This window comes from Onychostoma macrolepis, chromosome 03 (genome assembly GCF_012432095.1).
Source record: "Onychostoma macrolepis isolate SWU-2019 chromosome 03, ASM1243209v1, whole genome shotgun sequence".
NCBI lineage: Eukaryota > Metazoa > Chordata > Actinopteri > Cypriniformes > Cyprinidae > Onychostoma > Onychostoma macrolepis.
In genome coordinates, this window is record NC_081157.1 from 16,493,768 (window position 1) to 16,508,183 (window position 14,416).

Sequence of the window (14,416 nt, forward strand, 5' to 3'; positions counted from 1 at the left end):
CACTGGCTACCAATTACTGTGTCATCCCAAAGAGGCACAAAATCACTTTCATTGACTTTTACATTAACTGTTCCCTCCTGGTGGAATGACCTGCCTAACTCAATCTGAGCAGCTGAGTCCTTAGCCATCTTCAAGAAACGGCTAAAAACACATCTCTTCCATCTTTATTTGACCCTCTAATAAAGTCTATTCTGTTTCTATCTTCTCTACTTGTTTTCTTTTTATTTATAATTAAAAAAAACATGACCCTCTAACAACCCTCTGCAATTTCTATTCTATTTCTATTCTACTACTTGTTTTTATTTTTATTTTAAAAATGGAGCCTCTAACTCTAGCATTGTATTCTTTTTTATTACATCTTCTTTTCTTTTTATTTATAAAATAAATTACCCTCTAACACTGTTATCTATTCTTAACTCCCCCACCCACACACACAAAAAGGCATTGCAATGTTTACTGCGTTAGAAGTATATATAATTATATATATATATATTTTTTATATATATATTTCTTATGTATTTTTGCCTTGTTTTCCTTTACGAATTTTTAAAAATCAAAACTCATTTACTTCAGGATCAAGTCATGTTTTTTGAAAAATGTATCAAAATTAAGTTAGTTTATGCTTAAAAAAAGAAAAAAATCTGCCACACACACCACTTAATTCAAAGGGGAAACAACTAAATTGTCTGTTACTCATCTGTTAATTTTAGTAATACATGTGCTCTCTCTTGACATAAAAGAGCTGCAAGCCGTGTTAACAAAATATCTATTGTATTTACAAGCCACTATATAGAGAAGGTAATTTATTTGCAAAAAAAAGGAAAGAAAGCACCTCGTCGCTGATCAGATGCAGCACAGAGAGCGAGAGTGAGGTGAGAGAGACAGCTTCTGCTCTCACTCCACATACAGCTGTGCAGGAGAGATGCGAGAAAAATCCTGCGGCTTCCTCATCCAGCTGTTGCTGAGATCTGCTTCTTCCTTCAGACTGGAAACATCTGGAGAAATAAAGCTGGAATCATGTGCTTTAATGTGTCTGAACGCACTGGGCTTCAGAGGACCTGAATGAGAGCAGCCGGAGCTCAATTCAATGAATCATCAGAGGGATTTCAGCGCTGATTAAGATGAACTTTGGGACAGTTGTGGTCTCTGCGGGTCTGTGCGGGCTGCTCAGCTTCATCCTGCTCGCCGTGTCCATCGGCACTGAATACTGGTACATTATAGATGTGGATGAAGGGAGGAACTCCAGCCTGGAGTACAGCAGCTCTCACTCCGGACTCTGGAGGATTTATGAAGGTAAGATCACAACACAAACAACTTGAGCTTCCTTTATGTCCGATTCTATTCTGCACCTGTTGATCACATTTATTATATTCTGACAGTGATGTTTTTTCATCTTCATTAAAAGCATTTAAATATCCAGAGAAATTGCTCAATTAATCACTACACAACAGCGTTTACATTAAAGTGTTGATGTGAATATTAAACATTAGGCTAAATACTGAGTACCGATGAAGTAGCCTGCATGAACTTAATGTGCATTTATTAATTCTCCTGTTCTTACTGTTTAACATTTCATGTGTCTCATTAGATGGATGAAGTATTTTTAATCTCATTCCTGTAGCAGCACATTAACTGGCAAACGGTTCGACTGGCTGCAAATGAAGTTATTTCAGAAATATTCACAGATACAGTCCTCATTACTGGCTGAGTCTCATTTATGTTATGTACATAATTAATGTCTCGTCCAATTCTGTAGCTGTTTCGTGGCACTAGAGACAATTAAAGAGAGAAGCAGTTCATCACACAACTGTAAATGTTTAATGTTAGACACAGTTACTAAATCTGTTTTCCATTTCATTCTAATTGCAGTAAAGATGATTTCTTCCCTCAAACACAAAGGCTGTTTTTCCTTATAAGAAAAGAAACCCGTTAAATGCTGTGTGTTGTATGCGGAGAACTTTGTAGGCTGTAATATATTGAGATTACCAAGAAAATGAATTCTCAGGCAGCTGTGTGAAGTGTAATGGGTGTTTGCAGCTCTTGCTTGACTGGTGTTTTAATGTGATCCACAGGACAGAACGGCAGTTATCACGACATCTCGTTCTACACGGACTCGTCCGACCACACCGAGCAGGAGAAGCACCTTTTGAGTGAGTCTCTGAAAGCTATCTACACATTAGCCACAATCAGAGAATGACACTGGAAATAGGCTTGTTATGTATAGTGTACTCTCGCTCTCTTTAAGAGCTGTATTCTCAGCACCACATCAGTCCTGATCCATCACTGGTCACTTTTATTATAAGAGAGATTGCACAATTATCAAAGCTGGCGGGCTTTTATTAGTAGTCATAGGGTTGTGCTATATTGACAAAAAGATGAGATCTCGATATTTTCCAGGATTTTGTCGATATAGAGTAAATTAGAAGTTACTTTTCTGAGTGTGATTTTGTGCCAGTACGCTTGCTGGTTTAGGTCTGTTGTGGACAGATGTCTCCCAAAGCTTTTCACATCTTCATATTCTGTGCGGTGGTTAGTTCACAGCAGTGATAGAAACTTTTCCATCTTTGATTTCAATTTTTACCTTTATAAAGGCATTTTTTCTAACCTTATTAGATGTATGCATCATCTTTCACGTCCAATTCTTAAATTTATTCAATAAATTGTTTTAGAATAATAAGACAATGTAAGCTGTTAACAATCAAATGACATCAGTATTAATGAAATCCATTTCGTACTGCAGAAATAGCACAGAAGCAACATTTAGATGAATTTACACTGCAATTATGATAATAATATTTAAAAATAATGTTCTTATTATTGAAATATGTTTTTATATACTTTAAATATGAATCTAAAAACACCAATAGGTGGTGGCAAGTCACTGTCTTAATGAGTGAATCACTGAATCAATCAATATACCATTTTGTATAACAGCTGATTTATTCAGGAACAATTGGTTAATTTAAGTAGCCGATTGTTTTAGGGACAAATTAATTATTTATGGAAATTTTTGTGCAATATTGACAATATAAACTTCTTGTTTGCTGAACTATGAAATCAATATCACATTTACAATCATACTGATCTTTGGGGAAAATGCTTTGAAATTGCTTTAGAAATGTAAGACAAAAATGCATACAGTGGAATTTTTGCCCCCATTTTTTTTTTATTTTGGGGTCATTCTAACAGCATTCTGCTAGGCTACCATATCTGTTTATTGTGAGTGAGGTACATTCTTGATAATGTCAGTTTCCAAACTGTTAAAACAACAATTTCGATATTATCATAAGACAATAAACATTGCACCCCCCCAGTGGTCCCTAGTTCAAAGTCACTGAAACTGAAAGGACAAAGCTGCTTCAGATGTCTATAATCTTGAACTTGTGGCAGCAGGTTACACTGAGCATGTAATAAAGGCCTGTATGTTTCTCTGCAGACTTGCACAGGGTCATTGTGGTCCTGCTGCCTCTCAGTCTGGTGCTGCTGGTCTTTGGTGGGATCTTCGGTCTGGTGGCATCTTTGGCTCAGAGCTGCACTCTTCTCACCTGCATCGCTGCATACTTCCTCATCTGCAGTGAGTGCCATTAACAGCTACACGGCATTCAGTGGCCATCTTCACTCATCAGCTGACATGAAGTGAGCTCTCAGCAGTGATATGGCTGGAGTTTGTGTCGTTGTGTATAGGTCAGTGAGAGATGTGTTCAGTGGCTCAGTCAATGTCACACGTGGATATAAAACACAATGGGAAAGAAAGAAAACAGAACATGTCAGGCACTCCAGCTGAGTGCAGCTGTAAGGTGAACTGGTCACACACAGTGAGAGATTTTAATAGATATGGAGGTTTTTAGCTCAATAATACATAACCACAAATAACAAAAATATTGAACAGATTTATTTGATGTGTTTAGGGGATTTCTTTTCTAATCTAGATCCAAATTATGTTCTAGGCACAAATAAATAGCGGTGTAATGTTAAACATATTCATACCACATTTTTTTTTTTGGTACAGGTCTTTTGGTTTAGCATGCATACTGTTTTAACCACTGCAAGTGTGGAACTTCTGTGTGTGCAGAACAGCTGTTTTATGGACAAAACAGTTTATATTCATATACTTTGATGTTGTGAATGGATCTGAAATTAACTGACACAGAAAAGTGCACAATTCTTGAACATGACAAGGTTTCACTTTATTTTGATGGTCCCTTTAACACATTCTGTTGACTATAAGTAACATTGCACCTACATTTCTACTAACTCTCATTAGCGTGTTAGTAGTGTGTTAGTAGGGTTAGGGTTAGAATAAGTTGACATGTACTTGCAAAGTTACTTACAGTCAGTAGAGTGTCTGTTGGGAAGCCATCGCAATAAAGAGTTAACAGATATGTAGCAGACAGTCTACTAATACTCTAATGAGAGTTTGTTGACATGTAGTTGCAACATTACTTAGTGTCAACAGAATGTTCTAAAGGGACCATCAAAATAAAGTGTTACCCATGACAAATAGTAAGTGCTTCAATCTTAATCACAAACCTGCACTGCACAGCGCAGTGTTGTCTATTTGCATTTAGACATGTTTTCCTCAGCAGAACTTCTATCTTATAGTTGTGTCCTTATCTATGAATGTTAGAAATTCAAGCAAATAGATGCATAAAGGCTCATCCTGACAATAACGGAGTTTCGTACAGACCAGTTTCCCTTCTTCCTTTCAATGCAAAAACACTTGAACGAATTGTGTTAAACCGAGTCTCTGCCTTTCTCACACAGAAGAACCTCCTGGACATCAACCAGTCTGGCATTAGAAGTAGACACTCAACTGAGACTGCCTTGCTCTCAGTTGTTGAAGCCCTAAGACTGGCAAGAGCGGCTTCCAAATATTCAATGCTCATCTTGCTTGATCTGTCTGCTGCTTTCGACATGGTTAGCCACCAGATCCTCCTGTCAACCTTATTGGCAAAGGGCATCTCAGGAACTGCACTTCAATGGTTTGAATCTTACTTCTCAGATAGGTCCTTCAAGGTATCTTGGAGGGTTGAGGTGTCCAAGTAGCAACATCTAGCTACTGGGGTGCCTCAAGGCTCAGTTCTTGGACCACTTCTCTTCTCTGTCTACATGGCATCACTAGTTTCTGTCCTTCAGAAACATGGCTTTTTATATCACTGCTATGCTGATGACACTCAACTCTACCTCTCATTCCATCCTGATGATCCGACGATAGCTGCTCGCATGTCAGCTTGTCTAACAGACATTTCTTGCTGGATGAAGGACCATCACCTTCATCTCAACCTCGCCAAGACAGAACTGCTTGTGGTTTCAACAAACCCATCACTTCATCACAATTTCACCTTTCAGTTAAGCTCATCAACCATAACTCCTTTAAAAACAGCCAGAAACCTTGGAGTTGTGATTGACGATCAACTTAATTTCTCAGACCACATTGCTAAAACTGCCCGGTCCTGCAGATTTGCTTTATACATCAGGCCCTTTCTTTCAGAACATGCTTCACAAATCCTTGTTCAAGCTCTTGTTCTCTTCAGACTGGACTATTGCAATGCTCTCTTGGCAGGTCTTCCAGCCAGTTCTATCAAACCTCTACAATTAATCCAGAATGCAGCTGCAAGATTAATCTTTAATGAACTGAAAAAATAGCACATCACACTGGCTACCAATTATTGTGTCATCCCAAAGAGGCACAAAATCAATTTCACTGACTTTTACATTAACTGTTCCCTCCTGGTGGAATGACCTGCCCAACTCAATCCGAGCAGCTGAGTCAAGTCACCTTTATTTATATTGCGCTTTTAACAATACAGATTGTGTCAAAGCACTTAACAGTATCAAATTGGAGGATAGAGTGTCAGTAATGTATAATGATAAGATTAAACACTCAATTTTCAATTAAAGGCATTTCATTATTGAATTCAGAGATGTCATTGTCTAGCTCAGTTTAGTTTAAATAGTATCTGTTCCACCTTTATTTGACCCTCTAACTCTAGCACTATTCTAATTCTATTTTATCTATTTGTTTTTGTCACACCCATTTGGACTTTTGTTGTGTTTTCATCCCTCATGTGCTCTGTTTGACCTAGTTTCTGTCTCTCCTTGATTACTTAGTTCACCTGTGTCTTTATTAGTTGATCATCCTCACCTGTCTGTCTCGTTAGCTACCCTAGTTTAGTTCTAGCAGGTTCAGTTCTGCTTCGTCCGGTATTGTTGAACGTTACTTCGTGTGTGTGTTTTCCTGCCCTGTTTGGATTACCCTTGTGGAATCATTAAAGTTTATTGAACTTTCTTCTTATTCTTCTTCATCATCGTCTTCGTCTTCGTGTGCCTGATTCCGCAACACCAAAGTGTGACAGTTTTCTTTTGTAATAAAAAACACTTGACCCTCTAACACTTGCACTCTCTAACTGTTTTCTAACTGATTGTTTTCTTTAAAAATGCCTCTAACACTAGCTTTCTCTGTTCTTTTTCTATTCTAACTACTTGTTTTCTTTTTGTTGTATGTGTGTGTGTGTATGCAGTATATATATATATATATAAACCTTGCTATGTGTACTGCATTAAGCTAACAGAGACTTGTCATAGCACTTGCATATTATTGCTCTTTTGTTGGTTTTGATTGCTTCGATTGTCCTCATTTGTAAGTCGCTTTGGATAAAAGCATCTGCTAAATGACTATAGGCCCTTTCGCACCGCAGGAACCTTTTCATAGTACCCGAACTAATTGTGGAACTACCCACTTTTTGGCATGTTTGCACCGCGGGAACTAGGAACTGTTTTAGTTCCCGGAACTCCGTTTGGAGGAACTATTTAGCTCCTACTTCAGAGTAGGGTCTAAAACAGTTCCATAGGAACTATCGTGACGTAAGTGTAGGCTGATTGGCTAAACGCGTACGGAAACGCCCTCACCCGCCATGATTTAAAACACCGTGTAAACACATACTGTGTAAACATCGCATCAACTTATATTTCGCAAGAATGGAGAACAGCGATAGATGGACGGATGCAGAAGTGCAGGCACTTTTGAACATTTTGAACTCCTTTCCGATCTTTCAATCGCTTGACATATAAGTTACGTCGACATTCCATGTCCATTATTGTGAACCCCACAAGACACAACAAAAACACAGCTCCGATCACAGCGTCCTCCATCCTCCTGTTGTTAACGTTGTTGTTCTTTGTTTTCGTTGTTGAACGCCGCGCACAAATGACGTCATTGTCGACCGGCTTACGTCACTTCTTAGTACCCACTGTCGGTGCAAATGCAACCCTTTAAATGGTACTGGAAAATAGTTCACGCAAAATCGTCCCAGTACTTTAGTACTGTACTTTTAGTTCTGGAACTAAAGCGGTGCGAAAGGGGCTTATGTAAATGTAAATATTCATGTACAGTATATAAGCATTGCTAAGGTACTTTTACTGTTTTAAATATAAGAATTATTCTCTTTTGATTCACAAACATATGGACACATTTTACAAAAGCAAAATAGTGTTTGTTAAAGTTCAAGATGAACAATGTATGCATGGCTGACTTTGGACTGGAATCTGAATAAATAATAAGTAAAATCAGGGCTCAGATGTTTGGGATATGGTGGCCAAAACACCAGCAAAAATTTATTTCAAGCATCACCATGAACCAGCCTTATTTTCTGTGTCATCTTTGCTATCAAAGGCAATAAAGCACTACTGGATGGAACCACACAGGCTTATAAAGTAAACGTTTTGCACTATATTCCACTGCTGATTACTATAGAGCTGCTATACATTGCAATGAACATCAAAATCAAAAGCTACGTTGTGATATGATTAGTTTTTGCCATTCAGTCTAATACTTGTTTACAATTCAGGAGGCACCACATGACAGGTATGAATGGTTTACTTGCATATCTGTAATCAGCAGATTTTGCTCCTGTGTCTGTAAAGGTGTTATAAAAACAGCAGCATTTGATTCTGTCTTGAATGACACATAATTAATTCACACCCTCATTACACTAAAATCAATAGACAAAAACTAAAATCATGAGATTATCACTGGATGTGTGCTACAGTATTTTGGAAGAGTTATTGAAGAGCACATAAAAATATAAGAGGGAGCGACACAGGCTTTTTTGTCAGTAGAATATCTGTTCATTCTGTCCTCAATATTATTGTGATAGTATTATTGGTCATGTTTGTTATGTTATGATAGGATGTGATGATGGAGTGTACTTTGGGGCTCTTTTGCAGCGCTGTAACAGGTGCTTGTGTTTCAGCCTGAGCACAACAGAAAACTGAAGTGCAGCTGAATTAAAGGAGAGGTGGAGCCGAGAAAACCACTGGGATCTGTAGAGGTTGAAACACTGAGGTCAGCAAAGACCATCACAGCTTTTTATTTGTGTTCTGTTTTCAGTCCTGTTGGATGAGGCTCCTGAGATGAAAAATTACTATCCTGCCCAAGAACACAGAACGGTGTGTAGTCTCTATATAAATGTGAACTTAGCACAGCTTTCTATGCTAGTATAGATTAGTTTCCATTTATTGCTGAGGTAAATTGTTGCTGTATTTGTGCCAGTGAGTGTTTGGTTCATAAGGACTGAACATTGCACACAACTGATGGATTAAAGTAAAACAGTGGAAAGGTTGAAGCCCACAGGAGATTACATTAATGATCACGTCTGTAAACATAACACTTTTCATCAAAAAAACACAGACATGACAGAAGAAGATTCTGATATTGACTCTCTCTGCTCTCTGAATTAATTTAAGCCAGGAATGCTTCACCGAATGTTGTGTATCTTTCACTCAGTTCAGCTCTCCTGAAAAACTTAGTCAGTGTAACACTGTAAGTGTTGTAGTTTATATATAAATATATATATAAAGAGTCGTTCACGACCTCCAGGCTGTCTGTGCTTCTGAGAGCTGATTCATCCTTTTGGTTTTAAAGCTTCTCTTCTCACATCAGAGAGTGAAAAATATGTGTATGCTTAATAATACCAAATGTGCACTTGCCGTGTATTTCAAATCTTATATTTTTATAAACTGTACTTGCAGATATTATAATAATTAAATAAAAGGCTGGTTACACTTTATTTTAACATGTCCTTGTTACAGTTTAATTACACTTTTAAGTATGATATAACTATATGTACTTACTGTATGGTTAGGTTTAGGACTAGGGTTTGGCTTAGGGTTACTTGCATGCAATTATGCATAATTTATTGTTATTATAATAGTAAGTACATGTAACATGTAATAATAACACTGTAAAATAAAGGATTACCAAAAGGCCATGTAAGTGTACCTAAAGAGAATACACTTCTATGTCTGTTTTACTTACACACCAAAAAAGTTAAGACATTTTGTAAAATGCAGTAAAAACACGATTCTGTGATTTTTTTTTTTTTTTTTTAATTCGCCTTAACCTTTAACTGACAAAACTGAGGTTTGTGGCTTACCACTTTGTGTCAACTTAATGAGAGGATTGTCAAACTGTTCAAAAACAACATTTATCCATTCAAGACAGCAAAGAATTTAGGTCTTCATCATCTCTCATACATAACACTATGAAAAGATTCAGGGAATCTGGAGAAATCTCAGTCTGTATAAAAGTCTGGGAAAGTCAGGAAACCTCTGTTGAATGTGTTTAACCTTTGAGCTCTCAGATGACACTGCATTAGAAACCATCATGTTATTGTGTTAAATACAGTCACTTGGGGAGTACTTTGAAAAACCGTTGTCACTTAACACTGTCCATCCCTGCATCAAAAAAATGCAACCTGAATCTCACGCACAGAGACAACTATACATCAGTCCTATACAGACATGCTGCTAAATGGTCCGAAAAATGGTGGAAATGTGTGCTGTGGTCAGATGAGTCCATGTTTCAACGGTTTTTTTTTTGTTTTGTTTTTTGGAAAAACAGACATCAAATTCTTCATGCCAAAGATGAAAGGGATCATCCAGACTGTTATCAGTAACAGGTGCAAAAGCTTCATCTGCCATGGTATGGGGTGCATCAGTGCCCACAGCATGGGTGATTTGCATATGTGTGAAGATACCACTGAGGCTGAGGCATATAGTGGGATTGTACAGAGACATACTGCGATCAAACTGACGTCTGTTCCCAAGAAGTCCATGATTAGAGAGAGACAATGTCAAGTGTCTTTCTGCATGTGCTAGCACTGCACAGATGCGCTTGAATCGTCTGCCTGCAGTCCAGATCTGTCTCCTATTGAAAATGTGTGATGTGTCATGAAGAGGAGAATAACACAATGATGACCAAGGACTGATGAGCAGCTGAAGTCTTGTTTCATGCAAGACTGGGCAAAAATTACACTTGCACACCAGTGGAAATTAGTCTCATCAGTTCAAGAATGATTAAAAAGTGTAATTGAAAGGAAAGGTGATATAAAATAGTTGCAAACATGCCTCTCTCCCAACTTTTTGGAGTGTGTTGCAGCCATCAAAATCAATTTGTTGTAATAAAAAAAGAAAAAGAAAAAGTAGTTAATTTTATAGTTACAATGAAAAGTCAAAACAGGAATTCTATAATATTACATTTTAGTTTATTTACTGTCTCCAAAGATGTCATACTTGCAGAGCTTTATTTCCTTACTGAAATTAAACTCAGTATATAAGGTACTAATATTATTATACAGGAACCACATTCAAAAATGATAAAAAACTAATTACAAAATGGCTAAATGTGCTCTGTGTCTTCTGACGCCTTCGCTGACAGGCACAGAAGCAAACCCCACATCAGCTGTGTCAGTGCATTTTGTTATTTACCATCTTGAAAAAGCAATGCATTGTTTGAGAAATAACTGATGTTTAATTGCTGAGCAGCAGGAAAACCTCTCTTCTGTTCTTCCTGTCGTGTATCATGAGTGATCGTGAAAGGTCAGGGCTCCTCTTAGCTTCATGTAAGTGGGTTAATTACAGCAATAATGACTGAGTTCATGACGGTTCCTTCAAGCAGGTCTCAAGGAAAGCACAGATCTTCTCTTACTACCATGGTGATTATGAGCTTTCCTATTAATACTCCCACCACTAACCTGTGTTACTGTCATATTCTGTGCTTGTGCACTGCTGAGTTTCAGTCTAAAGAAAAGACTCATTTGCTTTGATAGGATTTTGCCATCATGCATTTACTGTATAGTACATGATGAATCAAGCCATTACAGCTTTCACACGGAGGCTGTTCAAACTCCTGCCGGGCCACAGAGACCCACTTACATAGTTTTCCATTAAATTACATCAGATTTGTCCCAAATTGTTGTTAATGTACATAATGGCTTCACCCAGGCTGGAAGATTATGCATTTTTCAGTAGTACTTTTGTCGATTTTTGGCTGGAATGACGTCTATGCTTCATACAGAGAAAAAGTACTGTATATTATAGACTGCACTTTTTCTTTCCTTTTGCTTCGTTTTGTCAAACACCTGAACTTGAGAATGCGAGTACAAAATGGCATGCCCAGTGTGCGGTAAGGTTTTTAAAGGTTTCAAAAAAATCATACAGTGCATTGTGAGATTTACAAATTAGGAATACAACAGACTCTCAGAAATAAGGTTACGAAAGCTGCACTGTAAAAAAATAAATAAAAAATAAATAAAACATTCCAGGAATTTACAGGATTAAAGAGTAGTCTATTATTTTACAATAAATTACTGTGGTCAGAGATTTATTAGGAAATCAATGCATGCTGGGTCATTTTCTTACAAATGGCTGTGAATGAACAGCAGAATGATGCTAACATTTCTGTAATTTACAGAAATTTACAGAAGCTGGCTGGCTTCCTAAACTTTCTAAAAAACCAGCTTGGTCAGGTTAGTAAACTGGCTTACAGGGTTAGTTCACCCAAAAATGAAAATTAGCCCATGTTTTACTCAACCTCAAAGCATCCTAGTTGTATACGACTTTCTTCTTTCAAACAAATCTAATCAGAGTTATATTAAAATTGATAAATTATAAGAATAAAGGCCTCCTGTAGCGAATCAATGAATTTTTGTAAGAAAAATATTCATATTTAAAATGTTATGTTATGTATAGTTCAGTCATGAAATTCTAGATGGTGCAGGCTGATGGGTATTAATGTAACTGATGACATTCACAGCATTAAACGACTTGGCACAAGCTGATTGGTTCGTATTGCATACGCAGCCAATGAGCTTGCTGCTTTACATTTAAATGACTGTTTAGCAAACCCTCCACCTTCCCCAGCTCCACCTGTATAGGTCTGCTACGGGTTATTTTATATGCTATTTGTGCAGCAGCAGTATGTCTTAAATACTCAAAGCACCGTATCGCCATATGCATTGGCAGTAGCAAGTTCCTGTATTTGCTTGCAGCAGCAGGAATAATCTGTAACTACAGCAATAACCAACAGCAGCAGCAATTCAGCAGCAGCGTAGCAGGTCTATTCTGTCAAGACCAAATACATTAACATTGTCATAACCATTATCATGCTAAAATCTTTCAAGAGTTGTCATGATTGAAATACGTTTTTCTCACTTCTGCTGATAGTCGATCATGCAGCGTAGCGCACACGCCGGTGATTAATGATGAACGCAGAAGCACGGAGGAGAGACAGCAAAACAAAAAGCCGGCAGAGATTGTTTATTCAGCGCTGTGAAGCCTCTCCTTCATTGACATCCATCCAAAAAAAAAACGGCCTCTGGTCTTATTTCCCACATACTGCTGGACCGGAAGAGTTAGCATTAGCTGTTATGCTTTTTCGGGTAATGGTTGCAGGCTTGCCTTCTAGTGGCTTCGAAGCCAGTCACGAATCTAGAAGTACAAAATAAGGATTTGTAAAGAAAAATGTAGGAGGATTTCAATATAAGCCAAGAGGAGACTGGTTTTCCTTTGCTCCTGTAAGCAAACTTGCGAGACTAGCATATTTAACAAGCGTGCGGGTGGCACATACATCCTATGTCATTCGCCGGAATGGCTTCCGCATACGACAGATATCGAAAGTGAGAGAAAAGTGTTTATTACATTTGAAATATGGATATTTTTCTTACAAAAACGCATGGATTCGCTACAGGAGGCCTTTATTCTTTATTTGGGAGGTTGTTCAGTGAGTGAATGGAGTGTAATGACGTCTCTTTGTCCACAGGTCTGTTGACGGTGTCCGGTGTGAGCATCTATATCAGTTACTCTCAGCAGGCTTTGGCGGAGCTGCAGCACACGGTGGATATTGAGTCACTGTCGCACGTCCACATGTCCTTCGGCTGGTCTCTGGTCATGGCCTGTCTGTCCTTCTGCCTGGAGTTGCTGACGGGGATCCTGCTCATGCTAGCGGCCCGTCTCATCCACCGTCAGTGCCACCACGAGCCTGCTGCAGTGCTCTCCATGAGCCAGAGCTCACCACAGCTTCTGAGACTGCAGTGATGGTGATCATTTCATCTACAGCCTTATCAAGAAATGAGTTTGTGCTGCGTCAGAGTTCAAATGGAGAGAGCTGGGTGGCAAATGAGACAGCTGCATCAATTATTGAATGAAAGTGTTCAGTCGAGGACTGCAAAATTTGTCTGCATCACTCGAGTGTGTCAGTGCAATTACATGTTTTCCTCAAGGCTTCTAGAAACACATTTTCCAGAGCTCACCGATGTCATGTGTCATGCATTTACTGTACTCTTAAAAATAAAGGTTCCAAAAGGGTGTTTTTGCAGTGATGCCATAGAAGAACCATTTTTGGTTGCTCAAAGAACCTTTCAGTGAGCAGTTCCTAAAAGAACCATTTTGAAGATAATTTTAAAAATCTAAAGAACCTTTTTTGACTATAAAGAACCTTTTCTGCATTTGAAAGGTTCCATGGATGTTCAAGTTTCTTCATAAAACCATTGATGCCAATAAAGAACCTTTAACATGATGAATCAAGCTGTTGCAGCCTGTCTAGGCACACATTTTGTAACATAGTGTTTTTTTCTGTCAATTAATGTCAAGTCAAGTCATCTTTATTTATATAGCGCTATTAACAATACAGATTGTGTCAAAGCACTTAACAGTATCAAATTGGAGGATAGAGTGTCAGTAATGTATAATGATAAGATTAAACACTCAATTTTCAGTTAAAGGCATTTCATTATTGAATTCAGAGATGTCATTGTCTAGCTCAGTTTAGTTTAAATCGTATCTAATGAACAAACAAATTTGGTATGTTTTTGCTCATTATAGCCAGCCAAGACCTCTAACCTGTTTTAAATGACATTGTAAAAAGTTTTAATTGTGACCACACTAATACTTTTACACTTTATAGGAATTGTAATACAAATTCTTCTTAAATACTTAATTTACACATCAAATTTTTCATACTGATATTTAATGTTTAGTTGCAGTATTAATGCTTAAAAGAAAACTGTTATGAAACTGTCATATAACTTACAGTAACAGTCATTTTATTTCCCATCTACTGTATAAGTCATGTTGAAGT

The 14,416-nt window shown here is 37.7% G+C and overlaps 1 protein-coding gene across 1 annotated transcript; it reads left to right on the forward strand.

Annotated features, from left to right (window-relative positions):
• Positions 1-1,121: 1,121 nt before the first annotated feature.
• On the forward strand, positions 1,122-13,715 carry LOC131537810 (transmembrane protein 235). Its single transcript, XM_058771468.1, has 4 exons — positions 1,122-1,293; positions 2,073-2,150; positions 3,437-3,574; positions 13,100-13,715. Exons 1-4 carry the CDS (start codon positions 1,122-1,124, stop codon positions 13,372-13,374), a joined length of 663 nt encoding a protein of 220 aa, XP_058627451.1. The 3' UTR covers positions 13,375-13,715.
• Positions 13,716-14,416: the final 701 nt, after the last annotated feature.

Excerpts from the sequence above, each read along its gene's own strand:
- LOC131537810 (XM_058771468.1), top strand. The coding sequence starts at position 1,122 with ATGAACTTTGGGACAGTTGTGGTCTCTGCGGGTCTGTGCGGGCTGCTC. Across the intron at positions 1,294-2,072 it reads ACTCTGGAGGATTTATGAAG|GACAGAACGGCAGTTATCAC; the intron begins GTAAGATCACAA and ends TGTGATCCACAG. Across the intron at positions 2,151-3,436 it reads GCAGGAGAAGCACCTTTTGA|ACTTGCACAGGGTCATTGTG; the intron begins GTGAGTCTCTGA and ends GTTTCTCTGCAG.